Here is a 22,853-nt window from a genome sequence, read left to right on the forward strand (position 1 = left end):
GAGTCCTGTGTGGAACTCCCTGTTCTCATTTGCTGATTGAAAAAAAAAGAAAAAAAGGAAAAAGAAGTGGCACCTTCTAAGGTTATCACAGCAAAGATCTGTCAAGCTCTGCCTTGTACACTGAATTTCTTGATGGTTTCTTGAAGGAGTAAAATATCATTGCCAAAGAGAAGTGACCTAAAAGATCATTTCTGACCGAGACACTGAACACCTGAGTCTAAAATTGCTCCCTGCATTCACTTGGCTGATTCTGGGGGGTGTTTTTGGGTGGTTTTTTTTAGTGGTCCATCCTGGTAGGAAGCTCATGGAACTGAGCTTTATCCTGTGGGTAATTATTTCCCACTTAATCCCCCCTGATTTCAGGATTGTTCCTCCCCTTACTCTTGGGGGATCTACCTAAAAATTGGGCTTTATATTTGGGGTTTTAACCTCCCAGTTCAGCCCAAGTCTTGCTCTGCTTTTCCATATTTAGGATTTGTCTTTTATATCATCCCCAAACCCCCCAGAGCTGGGGAAAAAAATTGGATTCATCATTTCTCTGTTCCCAGGGTTCCTGTGACAGCTCCAGTTCAGGCCTTGCTGGGCTGGGGGGGGAGGAATTTATAACCCAAATATAATGTTATATTTAAACTCTTTCCTTTTTTTTTGTTTTTATTTTTGTATTTATGGGTTAATCCTTCAAACATGCAGCATTAGTGGGCTGATTTGCACCTCTGTTTCTCATATTTCTTGGCCTCATACAAATAAAATGAATTATGGGATCTTCCTTCCCCCACCCCTTTCCCATATTCCACAGCTGCTTCTGTGATGGAAAACAGGTTATTTCTTTATTATCCCATATATTTTCCAGTCCCTGTCACACCACCAGGAGACCTTATTTTGGGGAAGAAAACAGGCTGGATTATTATTTCATCTCTCAAGAAGCATTTAAGGAAATGGTGGAATCAGTAAGTACCTGCCTCATATCCTTGGAGCTCATTTTCCTCTCCCAGAGTTGCCCAGGGCTGATTTATTTTATTTTTAATCTGAAGTTTGGGTCTGTGTGTTCCATTCCAGATGCAAATACATGCTGTGTTTTTTATTCTTTTTTATTTTATTTTATTTTATTTTTTCCAACATTTCCCAGCCACCCTGCAGGGAATTCTTTGCAAGTTTAACAAACTCCCCCTAAAGGAATACTTTGTTTTGTTTTGTTTTCCTGCAGGTTTTGTGCCTCCAGCTACTCTTTTCTGATGCTTTTTTTTTTTTGCTATAAAACTTGGGCTTGAAAAGCCACAACAAGGGAGACAACAGAGCCTTAAACAACTGCTCTGATCCTTAATAACAATAATCAAGGAGTTTAATTTTAAAAGTAAATAATTATAGATCTTTCCAGACATCCAGACAACCAGAGTTGTGAGGTTTTTACCTTGGAAATGTCCTGGCCAATTCCAGTCCTTCCTTTTCTTTGGAATCTTCTGTTTCCTGTGGTTTGATGGAATATCAAAAAAAAGGAATATCAAAAAAAAGGAATATCAAAAAAAAAGGATCTTGCTTTCTTTGCAGCATCCATGAATATCCCATGAATCCTGGGATCCATCAGCAGGATCCTGGGGTTTTATTATCCATGGCCAAGGTGCAAACCCACATCCCTGCAAATTTTGGGCTCTCCTTGGCCTCGTTCTTGGTGATTTTAAACACCAAGAAACTTTGTAGGGCGACAAAGCAAAGCCCAGAGGGATTATTCTCATTTAAGGAAGTTGTTCCCCTTGAAATATTTCCCTTGGCTGTTTTGAATTCCAGGGGAGGTTTCTAGCAACCTATAAATACAGTGACCACCACTATGGATTGGGAAGAGACACTTTGGAATCCATTGCCAGGGAGGGGCTCGGGACCTGCGTTCACTTGGAAATCGAGGTAGGAATTGACCTCAGGTGTCACCATTTTTATGGGATCAGCGTCTTCTCCCAGGGAATGAGGTCCAGGACAAGAGGAAACAGCCTCAGGTCATGCCAGGGGAGGTTTAGGTTGGATATTAGGGAAAAATTTCCTCATGGAAAAGGTGGTCGAGCGTTAAATCCCCCTGGAGGGATTTAAAATCCACGTGGATGTGGCACTTGGGGATGTGGTTTAATGGTGGCCTTGGCAGGCTGGACTTCATGATCTTGGAGGTCTTTTCCAACCTTAATCATTCCATGGATTTTTCTGCTCTCCTTAAAATTTCTGGCCTGTTTTTTTTCCATCCTCAGCAGCCCCATCTCCCCCTCCCATCTCCTCCCATCCCCAGCCCTTCCCAGCACAGCATCCTCAGCTTTCCACCCGTTCCACACCTCATTCCAGAGCTGCACAGCTGCAAATCCCCCCTGAAAGAAAATCATCTTCCCTGCTGAAGCCTCAGAACTTCGGGCCTGAGGCAAAAATTTGGGCAGAACTGTCAAAAAACCTGATTTCTTGGAGGTTTTTCCCCTCCCTGAGGTTTGTCAGGTGCACGTGCACAGGTGGCAGCATCTCAGAAGTCCTGCTGGGGGGAAGAAACTGGGTCACAAAGTGTCAAAACCTCTCTCTTGGAGTCCCAAAAGCACGAGTTTTAAGCTAATTTTCTAATTAAGTACTTGTCATTATCTTAGATCAAACATTTACTAGCTGAGGTTTGAGGTGACACAAAAGGAAAGGCCATTTCCTTCTGAATTCTTTCCACAAATTAAGCTCCATCTCTTTGAGATCCCAAAAATGAGAGACTTGTTTGAGATTCCAGAAGGAGAGACTTATTCCTGAGGGCCTGGAATGTGAGACTGGAAAAAATAATAGAGATTTAAAAAAAAAAAGAGATGTAGGAGAGTGCAGTTCCAACACAGGATCCTAAGCTGAGCATCCCCAATTTGAGCAAAAAAAATGATATTAAATTTCATTAATTACAGAGTGATAATTTTGTTGGTGAAAGGGATGATGGAAAACTAGTTTTTAGTTCAATTTAGCCCCCTTTGGCCCAAATAAACTCGTGCACATCCACTACTGTGCATAGAAATGTAAAGTCCTTTCCACAAATTTAAGCTCCATCTCTTTGAGATCCCAAAAATGAGAGACTTCTTTGAGATTCCAGAAGGAGAGACTTATTCCTGAGGGCCTGGAATGTGAGACTGGAAAAATAATAGAGATTTAAAAAAGTAAAAGAGCTGTAGGAGACTGCAGTGCTGACACAGGAACCTAAGCTGAGCATCCCCAATTTGAGCAAAAAAAATGATATTAAATTTCATTAATTACAGAGTGATAATTTTGTTGGTGAAAGGGATGATGGAAAACTAGTTTTTAGTTCAATTTAGCCCCCTTTGGCCCAAATAAACTCGTGCACATCCACTACTGTGCATAGAAATGTAAAGTCCTTTCCACAAATTTAAGCTCCATCTCTTTGAGATCTCAAAAATGAGAGACTTGTTTGAGATTCCAGAAGGAGAGACTTATTCCTGAGGGCCTGGAATGTGAGACTGGAAAAAATAATAGAGATTTAAAAAAAAAAAGAGCTATAGGAGACTGCAGTGCTGACACAGGATCCTAAGCTGAGCATCCCCAACTAGGGGAAGACTTGAGCAAAAAAATGATATTAAATTTCATTAATTGCAGGGTCATAATTTTATTGGTGAAGGCAATGATTGAAAACTACTTTTTAATTCAATCCCTCAATGTTCAGGAGGAGTTTGAGCCTCCTTTGGCCCAAATAAACCCCTGCACATCCACTGCTTTGCATAGAAATGTAGTCTTTTCCACAAATTTAAGCTCCATGTCTTTGAGATCCCAAAAATGAGAGACTTGTTTGAGATTCCAGGAGAGTCTCATTCCTGAGGGCCTGGAATGTGCTACTGGAAAAATAATGAGATATTTAAAAAAAAAGATGTAGGAGACTGCAGTTCTAACACAGGATCCTAAGCTGAGCATACACAAATTGAGCTAAAAAATGATATTAAATTTCATTAATTGCAGGGTGATAGTTTTGTTGGAGAAAGGGATGATGGAAAACTGGTTTTTAGTTCAATTTTAGCCCCCTTTGACCCAAATTGACCCGTGCACATCCACTGCTTTGCATAGAAATGTGAAGTCCTTTCCACTAATTTAAGCTCCATCTCTTTGAGATCCCAGAAATGGGAGACTTGTCTGAGATTCCAGAAGGAGAGACTCCTTCCTGAGGAAATGTACTACTGGAAAAAGTAATAGAGATTTTTAAAAAAAGATATAGGAGACTGCAGTGCTAACACAGGATCCTAAGCTGAGCATCCCCAACTAGGGGGAGACTTGAGCAAAAAAATGATATTAAATTTCATTAATTGCAGGGTGATAATTTTGTTGGTGAAAGGGATGATGGAAAACTAGTTTTTAGTTCAATTTTAGCCCCCTTTGACCCAAATCAACCCCTGCACATCCACTGCTTTGCATATAAATGTACCAACACCAGAACAGCAGCCTTGTCAGGGCTGAAAAAATAAAACAAATAAGTAGCTCCTTGCTCAAATGATCAACAGTTTAATGCTGGCTCAAAGTGCCTGTTACTTGGCTGATATTAAACAGCAAATAAATAACTTCATCCCTGTGTGTTTCCATTTCCCTTTCCCCCCCCTCAGTTTTTGACAGGACTGTGAATCACTTTGAATTCACTGCCTGAGACAGGCAGGGAGGGTGTTTTGTTGTCTTGCCAGACAGAGCCTAAACGTCCAAGGGAAAGAAAAATAGGAGATTAAATATGATGGAATGGGGTGCCTTTTAAAGCTGATGACTTGCTAACACGGAGGAGATGTGTTATCAAGTAATTTAGGAGGGAGGGTTTAATGGAATGTCGTGTTTATTCATGAGGGGGGCTCGCCCAGTGACCATAACTTTGGGTATTGCCAAAGCTACTCCCTCTAAAATTCCTTTGTCCTGGAAGTTTCTAGATCACACAAGGAATTATGCAGAGTCTTGCATCACCCTGGGCTCTGCTACACAGCTGAGAAACAATAACAGTGAGTTATGGGTGTGAGGAGAAGCTGCTGAGTCCATTATCTCGGAACCAAAGTGATTGAGCGCCGCCGAAAGAAATTTTAATTACGGTCCGTGGGCCGAGACTGAAAATTTAGAGCTGCTCATTCCCCTTAATCTCGAGTTTATCTCTGGCTGGTAAAGGAGAGTGACACAAATTTGCCAAGTTAAATCTTGCTGAGGCTGCACTTGCAGTCAGTGAAGGGTTTGGGGGGGGTGGGGAACGTGTTTGCTGCGCTTTCCCTTCACTCCTGGAGCCACCAAAACCTATCCAGCCAGGAATTTGGGATAAATACAGAGCTGTCCCAAACTCAGCTCCCACTTCAACAGTTTCAGGACCAAACCACTGTGTTTCCCTGCTTAATTTCCAAGGGTGTGAGGAGCTTGAAGTGCACCTACTTTAAACCCAGGTATGTCCTGGTGGTGCCCACGGACAAGGAGAAATACGAGACACATCTGAGGAGGACAGGATTGTTCAGCAGGCCAGAGATTGCAGAGGCAGTTTCCAGAGTGGACATGTACCTCCAAATCAGCCAGGATTCCCCAGGGTACTTTGATGCAGTCATCAACACGGGTAAGTTAATCCCTGGAGGTGATTTTTGTGACGGAGAAGGATCCTTTTCCAGTTCGTTCTGCGCCTGCCCTTTTGGGGAGGTGATTTTTGGGATCCCCCCCACTGCTGGTAAAATACATGACTGTGCTACAAAATATGATATTTGTACTTGTTGTCAAGGGCACACAGAGCTTACAATTTAAAGATGGCATTAAAAAAAAACAAAACAAACCACTAATTGCAGAAGGAAAATATTTAGGTGAGTGCAGAACCTGAGATGAATTTGAGGTTGTTTTCTTGAATGTGCTGTTTATGGAGATGAAGGGGTTTTTTTCTCTCCCAAAGCTGGATAAATTCAGAATGTGTTTCTGTGTCAAACTTCTGTGATTTGTATCTTTGTCCTGATGAAAGGTTGGGTTATATTTTGCATCCTTTCCCTTTCTGCAGACGACCTGAATGAGGCATTCACGGAGCTGAGTCTCCTCATGAAGATGTTCCTGAACTTGGAGCTCCCTGCAGCCTTTGATGACATCCAGGACACCAGAAGCAGAGCAGGTATTGTGTCTGGGAAACATGTTCCTCCTGGTTTTATCAGCAGAATGTTCCTACTTGTTGTTAAAAGCATTGAAATCTGTGAATGAAGTGACCTGTGAGACTTGAAACCTCCTGGTGCTCCTCTGCCATGGGTTGATCCCTCCCTGGGATCTGAATCCTTGATGGATTTACCTCCCTGAGGCAAGAAGATGCAGCAAGTGAGCTGCCTGACTCTTCTGAGGCTGGTTTTGGGCTGAGGAGCTCCCAAATTCATCCCAAATGAGATCCATGTCCATGGTGGAGAGTTTTGTGTCCATCCAGCTGCTGAACAACAGGAAAATGGGCTGGCACTGGGACCTTCCCTTACCCTCTTCCCCAGGATAGCAAAAATCCCAAAGAGCATGAAAACCAGGATGGTAAGATGAGTGAAGACAACTTATAAATTCACTCCAAGTGGTTTTGGGGCTGCAGGACAAACCCAAATGATCTGCAGGGGGTTTAAAAGAAGCCTCGTGATCCCCTCCAGCTCATCCAAGTGCTTGCTCTCATCCCTGTGATTGTGCAATCTGGATCAGGGAATGATTCCATCCAAAAATTCACAGAATATCCTCAGCTGGAAGAGACCACAAGGATCCAGTCCAACTCCTGGCCTTGCACAGACACCCCAACAATCCCACCCTGTCCCACAGAGCATTGTCCAAACCCTCCCTGGAGCTCTGGCAGCCTTGGGGCCATGCCCACTGCCCTGGGGAACCTGTTCAGTCCCTCACAACACTTTGGATGAAGAACCCTTCCCTAAAACCCAGCCTAACCCTCCCCTGACACAGCTCCAGCCACTCCTTGGGTCCTGTCACAGGGATCAGGGATTGGAGCTGCCCCTCCTGAGGGAGCTGCAGACCCTGAGGAGTCTCCCCTCAGTCTCCTCTTCTCCAGCTGAACAATCCAAGTGCCCTCAGATACTCCTCATTAGTATATTAACATTCCTCATTCCTATATTAATATAGGGAAAACAAACAAACAGACAAATCCCCCAAAACTCCCAGCAACAACTTCCAGAGAGACCAATTCCTTGACCAAACTCCCCCTGCAGCAGCAGAAGGAGGGCTCAAGGGGGGAAAGGTGAGGGAGAAGAGTGGAGGAAGGAAGAAAGGAAGACTTCTCTTGTCACAGCTGGAATTTCTCTCACACAATTTCTCCCAAAGCTGGGATAAAAGCAGAATATGAGCTCTAAAACACCACAGGAAAAAGAAATTAGGAGCAGAGATTTTGGCAGGAAGATGATGTGCAACATGGACTGAAAAGAAGCTGATTTTTGGGGCCTCTTTCCTCTCATTCCAAGGGTCTCCATGGTTTTTGGCTGCCTTGGTCAGACCCATTGCAACAGAGCAGTGACTCAGGTTCCTTTGGGAACACAGAGCCAACATCCAGGACCTTGGTGTGGCTCAGGAAGCTGCAAATCCAAGCAGCTGAAAGAAAGGAGGGAAATATCACTGAAGGGGAGTGTAAAATTCATCAGCTCCTAATTTTGAGTCCTTTTTTTGTGTCCTGAAAGGATTCATAAATCCTGATTTCCCCGGGGACACGGAAAAAAAGCTGCTGCACGTTCTGGTGGCATCTCAGAGCTCCAGCACTGAGGACCTTTCTGAGGAGTCTTATTTAACCTTAAACTAAGTAGATTTTATTTTCATTTCCAGAATTTCCACGTTGGTTTAAAATGAGAATGATTCCCTTGCTTTATTTGCTATAATATTGTGCTTTCTTGCCTTAAAAAGTCTGTTTTGGCCCAAAGGCAACAAAACCCTAAATGGATCATCAAGAAAGAAGGGGGAGGATTAAAGAGAAAATATTTTTAAATAACCCTGGTGGTTTTTAATATATGTGTATTTATCTGAAGTGCTTTTAAAGGACTTTGTCTTCCTCAGCAGCTCTGACTTGTCACCAGTTACAGAAACCCCATTAACACCCCGAGATCTGGGTAATTCTGCTGCCCATAAAGTAACTTTTAAATTTACTACACGCCATTAAATTCACTTGGAGCTTCATTTAGAGGTGTTTAAATAAGTTTAACTATCCTATTCCTAGACATCCCCTGCTCTTATGGACTGTGGGAAATAATTTATGCCAAAAAACTTGCCCCCAGGTTGTCTTTAATGTGGACATTTTCAGTCAGATGGTGGCAGGGGGAAGATTGGTTGGGGGGAGATTATGATGGGTTGTTAATTCTTTTTTGTAATGAACTGCTGTGCAAGAGCTTCTGTAAAAATACTGGGAGGAAATAGATAAGTTCTTCTTTTTAAAAAAAAAACAAACAACTTTTAATAGCAGAAGTAGAATTCCTTTCAGAGCTGATAATGCATTAACAGCTTTCATCCGTGGAATTCGGTGCTTTGGTAAAATCATGGAGTGGTTTGGGATGGAAGGGACCTTAAAGCCCATCCAGTGCCACCCCCTTTGCCATGGGGCAACAAGCTTTGCCCCTTGGGTGCTGCCCAGCACAGAGAGAAGGGGCCAGAGGTTGCTTAAAATCCCTCTTGGGATCTCCAGATGTCCAAGCCCAGGAGATCTTGAAAGGCTTCTCTGAAGCCTTTTGGGTCTCAAAATGACTAAAACCATGTTTATGGTCTTGACATGTCCCCCAGCACTGCTCAGGCACTGAGAGAAATATAAATCCATGGAATCTCTGCTCCTGGCAGGGAAGGAACTCCTGCACTGGGCAGAGCCAGGGATCAAATCCTCTCCGAACAAACAGGAGAAGAAACAGGCCCCAGTTCCTCTGGATTTGTCACCAGAGGGAAAAAAGTTTGAGAGTGAATTCTTAGAGCTGAGGAACAAACACCCCTGAGCTGGGAGAGATGGGAGATCATGGAATGGTTTAGGATGGAAGGGGCCTTAAAGATCATCCAGTTCCAACCTCAACACCTTCCACTATCCCAGGTTGCTCCAACCTGGCTTTGGACATTTCCAGGGATCCAGGGGCAGCCACAGTTTCTCTGGGCAACCTGGGCCAGGGCCTCCCCACCCTCCCAGCCAGGAATTCCTTCCTGATAGAAGGAATTCCTGCATACTGCCATGTCCCAATATTTATAAGACCATTCCTATGGCTTAATTTAATATTTAGATAACCATTTTATAGACAGGATACATCCCAGCTTAAAGATTTATTTTTTTTTTCCAATTTGAAGTAGTTTTGGTTTTAAAAAAGGAGTTGGTTGTGCCTTGTTGGTGTTTCATGCCAGTGGTGCAAGTCCTTGGATCTCTGTTCCCAGAAATTCAGGGAAATAACATGTGAGAAGGTGCCCTGTTCCAACTTCCCATGGCATTTTGAGAGCTCTTAGAAAGTGAAAACCTCTAATTAGTTAGGCTGTGATTAGCTCAGAAGACATGACTGACATTCAGGGACCTTAAATCCCGTCTCATTCCAACCCCTGCCATGGGCAGGGACACCTCCCATTATCCCAGATTGCTCCAAGCCTCATCCAACCTGGCCTTGGACACTTCCAGGGGTGGAAATTCACGATATTTTGGTGTCTTTTTTGTGTGAATCTTTGTGTCTTTTCCACCCCAGGCTCAAGAACTCAGCTCTTGTCCCCAGGTGGAGTGATTCGTTCTCCATCTGTCAGTGACCTCTTGGACTCTCCTACCAAAAAATATCCCAGAGCCTTCTTGGACCTGGAGGCTGCACCTCCAGGCTCTGTGGTAAGGAATATTTCTTGGAACCTTCGACAGAAATGATCATTGTAGTCAAACCTCTCAGTCTTTCCAGAGAAAAATGGCTCCTGTTCTCCGTCGGCCTTTCATTCCGACAATATTTCCCGGTTCCCGGAGTTAAAGGCAGATTGATGGGAATCACAGAGTCATGGAATGGTTTGGGTTGGAAAGGACCTTAAAGCCCACCCAGTGCCACCCCCTGCCATGGGCAGGGACACCTTCCACTAGCCCAGGGTGCTCCAACCCAGCCTTGGACACTTCCAGGGATCCAGGGGCAGCCACAGCTTCTCTGGGAAACCTGTGCCAAGGCCTCCTCATCTTCCCAGCCAGGAATTCCTTCCCAGTATCCCATCTATCCCTGCCTTGTGGCAGTGGGAAGCCATTCCCTGTGTCCTGTCCTTCCAGCCCCTTGGGAATGAGGCAGGTGAATCAGACAAGAGCACAAGTGTAGCTTCTGCTCCATTTTACACCAGAATAAACCTGTTGATCCCAGTTCACTTCATCCACTCATTTACTGGTCTAACGGAGCTGAATTTCATCTCTCACTTCTACAAGATATGGAATGATCCTATTCCATGGAAATAGATGCATTCAGTAGGACAATGAGGGTTAATGATTCTATGATTCTATGATTCTATGATTTCTATGATTCTAATATTCATTTCTTGCAGTGTTGTGAGATTTTTTGGTCTCTCAAAGGAATTCAATTAAAAAAATTAAATATATTCTGCATTCTTAGAAGAAGCTGAGGTGGATATGAAGTGTGGTACCTGGTTATCCTCCAGGTTGATGGTCTCCAGCAGATCACGTCCCTGCAAGCCTCATAAACTGGTTATTTTGTTGCTGGACAGGTCCAGCTTCTGTAGAGTTTTCAAGCTCTCCAGCCAGGACAAGAGGGCACAGCCTTAAGCTGTGCCAGGGCAGGGGCAGGTTGGACATCAGGAGGGAATGTTTTCCATGGAGAGGGATCAGCCATTGGAATGGGCTGCCCAGGGAAGTGGGGGATTCTCCATCCCTGGAGGTGTTTAAGGACAGACTGGATGTGGCATCAGTGCCATGGACTGGGAACCACGGCGGGGTTGGATCGAGAGTTGGACTGGATGATCTCAGAGGGCTTTTCCAACCTGTCTGATTCCATAACTCTGTGATTCTATGATCAGTCTCACCGAAGTGCTTGGGTTTCAAATCACCTCTTTCAACTCCAGCTTCATCTCTCTCTCTCTCTTTTCCTCACTTTCCCCAAAGGAATTCCTTCTCCTTGCAGGCAGAGGTGGGGGTTGGGGCTCTGGAGCAGATGTGTCTAATGCTCCTTTTTTTAGATGACAACAACAAAGGAAAGAGGAAAAGAAAAATGAAAGCTCTGAAGCTGATTCCCTTCCAGGGCTCTGCTTGTCACTCTGCTTGGCAGCAATGACTTGTTGTACAGTTTATAACCACCTCTGATGGGCAGGATTAATGCTGGAGGTGGAGTAACAGCCCCTCCTTCTACCCCCCCCCATTTTCCCAGGCTTTAAAAAAGCCATGGAGAAAGGTCTGCCTGGGACATGGGTGGCAGAAATGGGGAAACTCCCATCTTTTGGTTTTCTGAGCTGAAAAGTCTCTTTTCACGCCATGAACAACTCAAAACCTGTCACAAATGTTGTCCATTGTCCCCTTTCCTCCATCCAAAGCTCTGTTGGTTGAAGCTGAGGGAGAAGCCACACTATCCCTTCCCTTGGTGGCCCCAGAACTCGTTGATTTTTATTTTATTTCAAAATCTGACATTTTGCCAAGTGGTTTAAGATGGAGGAGGCCATAATTTACCTCAGGTTTAACTTAACTTAGTGGCCACGAGGCTCTTTTTATTCTGCTATTCTCCCCTTTCAGTGCTGGCAATTCCTTTGTGTTGTTTACTGCACGAATTTTTTATTACATTTTTTTACAGGAAGCAAAAGCTTTTCAGAGTCAACCCGATAAAATGTTCAAGGTGAACCACAGGTGCCTCTTAGACCATATTTAATGAGAAGAATATAAATACATCTGTAGCCTTTAAAGCAAAATTTTGGCTAAACTCTTACATTTGAGGCTGGTTTTGGCACCCAAATAATGTCCTGTCACTGCAGTGCCCACATTCACGTCCTGAACAACTGGGAAATAAAAAATTTGAAGAAATTAATGTGAGTTAATCACGTGAGTTATCCAAGAGCAAAATAAGAAGCAGGATCTGCTGCTCAGGGATCTGATTCCTTGCAGTTCATCCCTTGTGAGCAGGCCAACCCTGCCCTAATTTTGGCTGGCTGTAATTAACTGTGCAAGGTGTGAACAGGAAGGTTCTTACCTTAATCCACCCAGCAAAAAAAAAAAAAAAAAAAAGGTCAGAATTATATATTTAACAACAAAAAAAAAGTTAAATTAAAAACAAGCTCAGTAAGGGAGACTTACTTAGGATAAATAGTGAAGGAATTCACAATAATCACAATGTGAGCATTCACCTCTGTTACAAACATGATTAATTAATTCAATTGATGAAATTAATTGACTTGATTTATTAATTGACTCGATTTATTGATTGATAACTATCAGTGGCTCTCAGCTGATAACGAGGCAGGATTTAATAACTCTGCCCTGTAATTTAAATTTTTTTTTAAGCACCTGTGGTGCTGGGAAGTTGGGAGGCATCAAAAGTGGTTTTCTGCAGGTTTTTCTTCCTACCACGTTCTCGTGGAATCACAGAATTGCTGAGGTTGGAAAAGATCTCCAAGGTCGTGTCCACCACTAAACCACCTCCTCAAGTGCCACATCCACGTGTTTTTTGAACACTTCCAGGGATGGGGACTCCACCCCTGCCCTGGGCAGCCCCTTCCAAGACCTCACAACCCTTTCTATGAAGAAATTATTCCTAATATCCAATTGAAACCTCCCCTGGCACAGCTTGAGGCCGTTCCCTCTCCTCCTGTCCCTTGTTCCTTGGGAGCAGAGCCCGACCCCCCCGGCTCCCCCCTCCTCTCAGGGAGTTGCAGAGACTTTTTGACTCCTTTGTAGAGACTATTTTGACTGCTGTGAAGACACTGAAGCTTCACTGGAGGTCAAGATCTTCGTTATTCAAAGGCAGCAAGACTTCAGACCAAAATTTGATCCACGAATCACATCCAGCACCTTTTTAATTCTAATATTCCTCTGCCATTTCCCCAAAAATCTCTCAATACACGTGCTCTGGAATTTTAGCACGTGAAAGGGCTGTCATAGCCACTTAAATCTCCACATTTACAGTTAAATTGCTGTGTAAAGTTGGGCTCCTTTCTCTTCCAGGAAGAAGCTTCTCTCCGAAGACGTTTTTCCATGGCAGGTCAGGCCCTGTCCTGGAAAGCACCTCCTGCCCCTCTCCAGCTGCTTCCCAGGTAACCCAGAGGGATCTCAGCCAAATTCCTTGGAATTACAGTGAAAAAGAGCCTGTCTAAGGTTTCTTCTTCGCTGAATGATTAGAAACTGTCAGGGATTGCAGCTCTATTCCCTGCCACTTTTAAATCCCAAATAAATCACGGACCAACTTGGCTTTTGACTTGGGAGCACACTGGGAACGGATGAGGCAGAGCCAGCCACGAGTAACTTGTCTAAAACCATGGAATTATTTGATGTGTCCTCTCTGAGAGAGAAGAAAAGGACCATTTTTTCTGGCAGCTCAGTCTCTGACGTGGTGTTTTTTTCAGCAGTAATTAGTGGTGATGATGATGATGATGAATTAGTGGTAGAAAGTCCCAGTTCGTATTTGCTGCAGTGAATCTTCTCTGTTTAAACAGAATTTCTGAAAGCTGAGGCCACTTCCTTGTTTTATTTTTTAATTTTTAATTTTTAAATTTTTTTTTTAAATTTTAGAAAATATTTTTTCATTATTTTTTCATTTTTTTTATTTTTTTTTAATTTTTGAAGTCCCACCCTGCCTGCCTCGCTTCCTTTTCTTCCTCGTAGTCACAGCCCTGCAAAAACAGGTTAAAACTCTCTGAATCTCAATAATTTTGAGCCCTTCTGCCTTCCCCTGGTGTAAACCTCCCTAACCTGAATTCTTCCTTCCTTGTTTTTCCTACATGCCACGAAAAAGGCTCCCAGGGGGGACATTTAAAGCATCACAGAGGCCTCTAAATCAGCAAAATCCAAAGGAATAGAAAATTTCCCACCTCTCAGGGCTGCCCAGTTGCCAGATGTGTTGATGAGAATCACTCCAATGCCAGAGGCTGGAAATTAATTCTAAAAAAAAAAAAAAAAGAAAGAAAGAAAGAAAAAACCTGCTGGATTAAACTATGTCTAGAAAACCAATGGCTGAAGTTTACAGGCAGAAATGCATCATAATAATGCATTTTTCAAATCTTTACTCATTTTAAATAGTGTTGAAGTGAGAAGAAAGAAATGGAAATGGGTGTTTTCTTTGGCTGGAGGTGTTTTGGGGTTGATTTAGTGCTGCAACACGAACTGTTCCTCTGAGTCTGCTTTAGTTTTGGGGGTTTTTTTTGCTGCCTTCATTCCACAATCCTCATTCCTTTGGAAGCTGATTTTGGGAGTTAAGCTGGGGCAGGTGAGAGAAAAATCCTGTCACCCCCAATCAGCATTTCCAGTGCCTGGCCTGGAGGGATGGATGCAGAGGAGACAACGCCCCATTCCAAGCAGGAATTTAAGTCAAAAAGATGCCATAAATATGAATGTTATCAAATAGCTGAAATTCTGAGAGAAAAGCCTGGAATGCAGGAATTAGCAAGAGAACCTGGAAGGTCAGGTAGCCCAGTCCAGGAGCTTTTGGAGTGTCTTTGTTTTTACAGAATTAAATGGAGTTTTGAATTCCTGTCAGAGAGGGGTTTCACCTCGGAAAACTCACATGGGATTTGATGGATCTTTCTTTTAATATGGAATTATGGGCCTGGGTCAGGAGCAGCTCCAAAGGTCACTGCATGTCCTCCCTCTCAGCTGTGGTGGCCACCTTTGTGCACACTCTGAGTCCTTGGTGATGTGGTTTCCTTTGGCTCTGCTCAAGATCCCAGCCAGGAATTTGTGCATGGATTGGGTGGCTCAGCTGGTAAATTCATGATTTCATTGTCTGTAGCAATATTAGCAGCAGCATCCAGCTAATTTGGAGGGAGGTAGAGTGTTATCTTGTCTTATCCCTTTCCACGGTTCTTAATTATATATTTAATATATTTTACATTTCTCTGTATCTCTGCTTCGTAAATTCAGTGGTGTTACTACAAATCATCTCAAATTAGTAAATTAACTCTCAAAATTGACCACTTCAGAGTATTTCTAGTTATGGAAGACCCAGTTGTGGCTGCCCCATCCCTGGAAGTGTCCAAGGCCAGGTTGGACAGGACTTGGAGCAACCTGGGCTAGTGGAAGGTGTCCCTGCCCATGGCAGGGGCTGGCACTGGATCATCTTTAAGGTCCCTTCCCACCCAAACCATTGTGATTCCCACCCAAACAAAAAATCATAATGGTTTGGGTGAGAAAGGACCTAAAAATTCTCCCCCTGAGAAGTGACATTTTGGACCAAAGTGGGACAAATGGAGAGAAGAAAGTTCATTAAAGTGGATTAATTTCAGATTTTACTGGGAAATACAAGACAAAGATCAGTCCTTGCCGTGTTTGATGGAGGTGGAACAGAGTGAAACTTTATTCCTTGCAGGAAATCTGAAGCAAAACAAGACAAGAACTCTAAAAAGTAGGTTATCATTAAAAAGAACAAGTTCATGAATTATACAAGTAAAAGAATATGTACATTTTTAGCACATAGAAATGCCAATATGATCAGCTACAAGCTTCTGCAAAGTCTTGCTTGAATTGGAGATTTTTTTTTTAGCTGTTGGACTGGATTTTAATTGCAGGAACTGTATGAGCAGCATTAGAGTGGTTTTATTGAGGAATTTTATCCTGATTTCTGTGATTGAAAAGCACTATCAGTGCAAAGTAGATTTTTTCGTGTGTGTCCAGGCAATTTTTTCATGTAATTAGGAAGATTTTTGTGACTTCAGTATTTCTTCAGTGACACTTTTGGCTCATCCACACTCCCTCCTTCCTTTTCTTCCACTGCCCACTCCACCAGAAATCACAGAGGCCAGAGAACCCTATTTCAGTTAAGAGGGAATCAAAATTCTATTTAATATAGAAAAACTGATGCCAAAAATAATAGATGCAAAAAAAGTTCCTAAACTACTCCAAGTTTTGACTTTCTTGTGTATCTATAAATATTAAGATTAATCTCCTCATGACATATTTGAATCCCAAACCGAAAAATACTCATTTTTTCCTGAGCCAGCGTTAGAAATTTTGAAGCGGTGTCACGCAAGAATCCAACTTATTTTATGTATTGCTACCCTGCAGGGTTATCTCCATAAATTTACCTTCCTAAATCCAAATGACTTGAAAAGCTGGCCTCTTTTATTTCCTGCCTCTGGCTGTGTGCAGGTGTAATTAAAGTGATTTTGATGTCTCTTTGCCTCATGGAACGTCAGGGTTTGTTCTGAGGAATCTCAGGAGCTGTCTGTGCATCTGAGGGTAATAAATAAGGCCTTGGGTTGAAGTTACAGTCACATCAGGCCTTTAGCTCATGATTAATTTCTTGATTTCTTCTAAATGTTGCTGAAAGAGCTTGTAATTAAAGTGATTTTGGTGTCTCTTTGCCTCATGGAACATGAGGGTTTGCTCTGAGGGCTCTCAGGAGCTGTCTGAGGGTAATAAATAAGGCCTTGGGTTGAAGTTACAGTCACATCAGGCCTTTAGTTCATGATTAATTTCTTGATTTCATCTAAATGTTGCTGAAAGAGTTTGTAATTAAAGTGATTTTGGTGTCTCTGCCTCATGGAACATCAGGGTTTGTTCTGAGGGCTCTCAGGAGCTGTCTGAGTATCTGAGGGTAATAAATAAGGCCTTGGGTTGAAGTTACAGTCACATCAGGCCTTTAGTTCATGATTAATTTCTTCATTTCTTCTAAATGTTGCTGAAAGAGCTTGTAATTAAAGTGATTTTGGTGTCTCTTTGCCTCACGGAATGTGAGGGTTTGTTCTGAGGGATCTCAGGAGCTGTCTGAGTATCTGAGGGTAATAAATAAGGCCTTGGGTTGAAGTTACAGTCACATCAGGCCTTTAGTTAATTTCTTCTAAATGTTGCTGAAAGAGTTTGTAATTAAAGTGATTTTGGTGTCTCTGCCTCATGGAACGTCGGGATTTGTTCTGAAGAATCTCAGGAGCTGTTTGGGCATCTGAGGGTAATAAATAAGGCCTTGGGTTGAAGTTACAGTCACATCAGGCTTTTAGTTCATGATGAATTTCTTCATTTCTTCTAAATGTTGCTGAAAGAGCTTGTAATTAAAGTGATTTTGGTGTCTCTTTGCCTCACGGAATGTGAGGGTTTGTTCTGAGGAATCTCAGGAGCTGTCTGTGCATCTGAGGGTAATAAATAAGTCCTTGGGTTGAAGTTACAGTCACATCAGGCCTTTAGTTCATGATTAATTTCTTGATTTCTTCTAAATGTTGCTGAAAGAGCTTATAATTAAAGCAATTTTTAAGTCTTTTTGCCTCATGGAATGTGAGGGTTTGTTCTGAGGGCTCTCAGGAGCTGTCTGAGTGTCTGAGGGTAATAAATAAGGCCTTAGGTTGAAGTTACAGTCACATCAGGCCTTTATTTCATGATTAATCTCTTGATTTCTTCTAAATGTTGCTGAAAGAGCTGGAGAGAGCAAGAGCAGCAGCACTGAGAGGAGGATTTATAGGGTCAAGTCTTGCTTTTCTGAGCCAGAGGAAATTCCGACCCTTTCCAGTTTCCCTGGAGCTCCTGGTCCATGGAGTTGAGACTCCTCAGGTTGGGTTTGCTTGCTGTGAGCAGAAGATTTGCATGGGTTTGTCTTGAAGGTCCTTTTGTCTTGTCACCCTCTTGACTTCAATGTGATTTTGCTTTTCAGTTTTGGAATTCTGGTGGACTCACAGAATCCTTAAGGTTGGAAAAGACCTCGGAGATCACGGAGTCCAACCTTTAACCGGCGCTGTCGCCCTCACACCTAAGCCATGTCCCCAAGTGCCACATCCACAGGGATTTTAAACCCCTCTAGGGATGGGGACTCCACCCCTGCCCTGGGCAGCCTGTGACAACCCTTTCCATGAAGAAATTTTCCCTAATATCCAATCTAAAATTCGTCCCGGCACAACTTGAGGCCACTCCCTCTCATCCTGTCGTGGCTTGTCTGGGAAATATTTACTGAGTTCACTGAACACAAAGAGACAACTTCTAAACATCTCCAGCCAGACATGGACCAGTCACCAAGAGCAGCAAATTCCCCTCAGATATTAGGATCATGGAATCATTAAGGTTGGAAAAGGCCTCTGAGGTCATCGAGACTGAGCGTTAACCCGGCCCTGCAAAGCCCAAACCCCTGTCCCCAAGTGCCACATCCACACCTTGTCTGAACACTTCCAGGGATGGTGATTCCACCACAGCCTGGGCAGCCCCTTCCAATGCCTGACCAGCCTTTCCAGGAGGAAATTTTCCCTAATATCCAACCTGACCCTCCCCTGGCCCAGCCTGAGGCTGTTCCCTCTCCTCCTGTCCCTTGTTCCCTGGGAGCAGAGCCCGAACCCCCCCCGGCTCCCCCCTCCTGTCAGGGACTTGCAGAGCCAGAAGGTCCCCCCTGATCCCTCTTTTCTCCAGGCTGAGCCCCCCCAGCTCCCTCAGGAATTCTCCAGCCCCTTCCCAGCTCCGTTCCCTTCCCTGCACACGCTCCAGCCCCTCCGTGTCCTGACTTGAGGGACCCCAAACTGGACACCACATTCCAGGTGTGACTTCCCCAGTGCCCTCTGCCCTGTGCCCACACTGGGGCTGCCACACAAATCCATGTTTTCCTTACCTATCAGGCAGGACTTCTTTGCAGAGATATCTCCTTTTTTCACCCTTTTTAATATATTATTTTTGTTTCTAAGATGCGAATTTCCAACTGAACGAGCACCAGTTTGTTGCTTGACAGTGAAACAATAACAGCTTGAGGCCTTGCAGCGGGGGAGCTTTATTTATTAGGTGTTATTAATGAGAAGGAACTAAAGAAAGGAAAAATTTAAGATATAGAGTAGAAAAACCTTGCCTGCAACAAGCAGTGTGTTGGGACAGGGCCTGATTTCTTAGTTCATGAGGTATTTGTTACCTTAAAGGCCTTTGGGCCTTTAATCTAATTGGGTTTAGGTTGGAAAGACCTTCAAGATCATCCATTTCCACCCCCTGCCAGGGCTGGAATGGATTTCCCAGAGAAGCTGTGGCTGCTTCTGGATTCCTGGAAGTGTCCAAGGCCAGGTTGGAGCAAGCTGGGATGGTGGAAGGTGTCCCTGCCCATGGGTACCTCTCCTGCTGTATTTAAACACATCTTTAATGTGTCATAAATACATCTCTCAATGCACATTTATGCATTTAAATCCCACACCCTGTCTTTTCACCTGGATGTTCTCACACCTCGTAAAAATCACTGTTAAACAACCTCCTAAAATAACCTAAATAACCTGCTTTTCACATTAAATCAGAGCAATGAGAAATGCTGAGGGTCTTTATAAGCTGCCACCCCAGGCTTTTTTTCTGTTAAGGAGAATTCTTAGCTAACCTTGCTGTCCTAAAATTCCTTCTTTAAAAGCACCAAACCCACCCTGTGAAAAAACCCACACTTTCTCATCACTTATTAAGACCTTCTAAATTTAGGCAATGCTCTAAATCCATCCTTTTTTGTGATGTGAGAGCTAACAGCTCTTTGATTATTTCTAAAAAAAAAAAAAAAATAACTATGCTTTCTTCACCTATATTTATAACCTCTGAGCTTAGATTCTCCTGGTGTCTTTATCTGGGAATTGAAGGGGAGCGATAAAATTAAGATTAAAAGGTGCCTTTTCTAAGTTTGGCAAGAAAAGAAATCGCTTGAGACGCTCCCAAAATATCCCTTTGGCTGGTTTTAGTAATTCAAATTTCCAAAAAAAAAGGTGTTTCTTTAAATTTTACCATGGATGGAAGTATTTAAATTTCACAGAAATCCCAGGATATGGAGAAGGTTGGAATGTGCTGAAGGGGAACAGAGGGAGCTCCTGAGAGGAAATAAATTTGCAGGGAGGCAAAACCCAGAAGTCAAACAAGTGGGAAGTTGTAAAGGTCCTACCCTTGGCATATGGGAACAAATCTGCCTTTTCCAGATTTATCCTGGAAATAAAACACCCCACTGGGGGGTTTTCACTTCAGCAGTGTTTTCATTTGACACGGTGGAAAAACAACTGTGAGGAGATGGAAAAAAACCTGCTAATCTGGTTTTTTGGAGGTTTTTTTTTGGTGCATTTGCAAAATTCCTTAATCCTTTTGCAAGGCAAATAGGAGAGAAAATTTGGAAGAAATCAGCTTAATGCTATTGAGTAGAAGCCTCTGAAATATTGGTGAGAAACTCCCTCACGTTTCTGAAATGTTCTAGGACAGCCTATAGTGATATTTTAATTTTTTTTTTTAGCATTGAGGCGGTTTCTTATTTTTTTTGTGGTTTCTCTCTAATTTTATGCTTTCAACACCTGGAATGGGAGAAAGAGTAAACTAAAAAAACAAAAAAAAAGACATCAAGGGGTAAGAACATGAATGGATTGTCCCTCCAGGCAACACACTGAAGGAATTGTGAGTTTCCAAGACTAGGGACTGTGAAATAATCTGATTAAAGATGAAAAAAACCTCCAAGATGACCAAATCCAACCCCTAATTTCTGGCATTATTTCCCCAATCTGGCAGCTTTTATTGAAGCTCGTGGTGGGAACAGCACCATTTCTTCCTCAGCTCCTTAATCCTTCTTTTCCCTGCTCTTCTCCTTAAAATTAACCCACCATAACCTGGTTTTTTCCCATACCCAGTTCCCAGGGGATTTTTTGAGGCTGAACTCATAAAATTAGGGATTCTTCTTTTGTCTTAATTTCTCACTGTTTAACCTTAATTTCTCACTGTCCTGCAGGGCAACATGTCTTAATTAATATATCTTAAATCTGTGTTTGAAAGCACTACAGGCACTGATCAACCCTTTAGGTCCCTTCTGCTGGATTTCATCGCTCACTTTTCCCAGGAAAAGTGTTTGTAAGGATATGGAAACTTATTCCAGCAAGGAGCAAAAACTCCAGCGGGCTGGGGAGTAAAAACATCATAATCTGTCACTGAACCTTCATTATTTGGGGGTGGAGTAAGAGCCTCATCTCCCACTGCCCAGGGCATTGGACAAGCAGCTGGCTCCAAGATTTAATTCCAATCACAATCACTAGGAAAAATATCCCTCAACTGGAATATCATGGCATGATGTGCAGTGATATATGTATTTTATGATATATTCCATGTTAAATTTACTGCCCAGTGCAAGCCCAATTTAAACAGGATCTGTAGCAGCCCAATTTTTACTCAGCTCATTCTACTTATTTTCTGTTTAGTGCTCCCAGAATCCTTTTATCTCATTCTTTCTTTTTTTCTTTTCTTCTTTTTTTTTTTTTTTTTTTGAAATTTTAAGCTTCCTATTTTTCCATTTCTTTTCCATTTTAAACTGACTGGGGAAATTGGACTAAAGGGAAAAAATGTCAGGTCAGGATGAAACGGCTGCTTCACCTGGAATAGTCCTCTGGTTATTTTTTAATTAATTTAATTAATTAATTTTAATTAATTTATTTTTTTTAAACTTAGTCCTCCCTGGCTTTCAGGGAAGGACTAAAGACACATTATCCAAATTAATTTAAAGGATGAAGGAGAGGTGGGTTCACCTCACGAGCTCCACTTATCCCACTTATTTTTGACATTATTCTCACTGAGTGCTTTGACAAAAACCCTTAATTAAATTAAAATTCCCTATGACACTCGGACTAGAAAATCCTGGGTACCTGCAGTCCCTTTGCACTTGTCAAGTGGAATGTTCTCCCACAGTTTTCCTGGTTTTCTGCTCTTTCAGGAATGATAATTACCTGTTTTCGTGGAAGTGCCACCTTGTTTTATCCCATTATTCCTGGGATAAATAATGGGAATATCCCATTATTCTTCCTATCATATGGATTTATTAAACAACCAGTGAGCCACTGACTTTCTTCACCTCTTGAATCGTGGGATTATCACAAAAACACCTGGAAAAAAACGACAGGATGAAATTCCTTTGGGAAAGGGCAGGGCGGATAATCCTTGGAACTCCTTCCCGGATCCATAAATCTCCAACCTGCTTTCCCTCACCCAGACCAGAAACATCATGGAATGTCTTCAGCATTGCCAGAGAAATCCACTATTAAGGGCCTTTTCCTTAATTTTTGTGGAATAAACTGGAATAGTCTGTGGATGGGAACAGGAAGCCTTTATGGGAACAAGGTTGTTCTCACCAGCAGGGCCTCAGATCATCCAAATTTTTGGCTTAGAGGAGCTTTTTTGGCAGGAACCACAACAGGTGCTTTGGGTGCTACTCAAGGGTTGTCTTGAGTGACAACCCTCGGAATTTTTCCGAGGAAATTCCTATTTTTTCCTCACTGAGAGGGGAATTATTTCCCCGCAGTGCCGAGCCCCGGAGTTAGAAACGAGGAGCTGGAATTCTGATCTGGGAGCTGGAGCTGGAGATCCACCTCTGCATCCAGCCTGGGTGATGGATTAATTCAATCAGGAGATGAAAATTGAGGAATGTGCTCGTGGTGGTGACTGGAAACTGGGAGAGGGTTGTGGGAATGTTTTCTGTGGAGCGAAGGGCTGGGATGAATTTCTCCTTCTTGGCCCAGTTGTGTGGCTGCTGCCACATCACTGATGCTGCAGCTGCTTTTTTCTTGCCCTTTTAAGCCAGGAATCCTTTCCTGGTTTAAGCCAGGAATGATTTCCTGGTTTAAACCAGGCATCCTTTCCCCTTCTCGGCTCCAGGGAAGCTGCTCCTGCTGCTGACGGTCGGCGGGGTCCCAACACCCACCACCCTGAGGGACCCAAAACTGAGCACCAGGATCCAAGAGGAGCTGGGAATTCCAGGGGCAGGTTGAAAGGTTTGAGCCTTTTTCATGGAATAATGGGAGCAGAGGGTGGGCTGGGTTGGAAGGGACCTTAAAGACCATCCAGTTCCAACCCCAACACC

At 43.0% G+C, this 22,853-nt stretch overlaps 1 protein-coding gene across 1 annotated transcript in view; it reads left to right on the forward strand.

The window, feature by feature from the left end:
* The window catches only part of LOC127462240 (leucine-rich repeat and guanylate kinase domain-containing protein-like), a 49,258-nt gene that overhangs the window by 24,792 nt on the left and 1,613 nt on the right, over positions 1 to 22,853 (forward strand). Inside the window, exons 12-18 of the mRNA XM_051770694.1 lie at positions 851 to 947; positions 1,783 to 1,896; positions 5,356 to 5,557; positions 5,984 to 6,091; positions 9,636 to 9,766; positions 13,067 to 13,155; positions 22,649 to 22,764. Coding sequence (XP_051626654.1) covers positions 851 to 947; positions 1,783 to 1,896; positions 5,356 to 5,557; positions 5,984 to 6,091; positions 9,636 to 9,766; positions 13,067 to 13,155; positions 22,649 to 22,764 — 857 coding nt within the window. The remainder of the gene's footprint in view (positions 1 to 850; positions 948 to 1,782; positions 1,897 to 5,355; positions 5,558 to 5,983; positions 6,092 to 9,635; positions 9,767 to 13,066; positions 13,156 to 22,648; positions 22,765 to 22,853) is intronic.

This window comes from Manacus candei, unplaced genomic scaffold, assembly GCF_025592945.1.
Source record: "Manacus candei isolate 608988 ecotype Guabito, Panama unplaced genomic scaffold, ASM2559294v1 h1tg000123l, whole genome shotgun sequence".
In the NCBI taxonomy this organism is placed as follows: Eukaryota; Metazoa; Chordata; class Aves; order Passeriformes; family Pipridae; genus Manacus; species Manacus candei.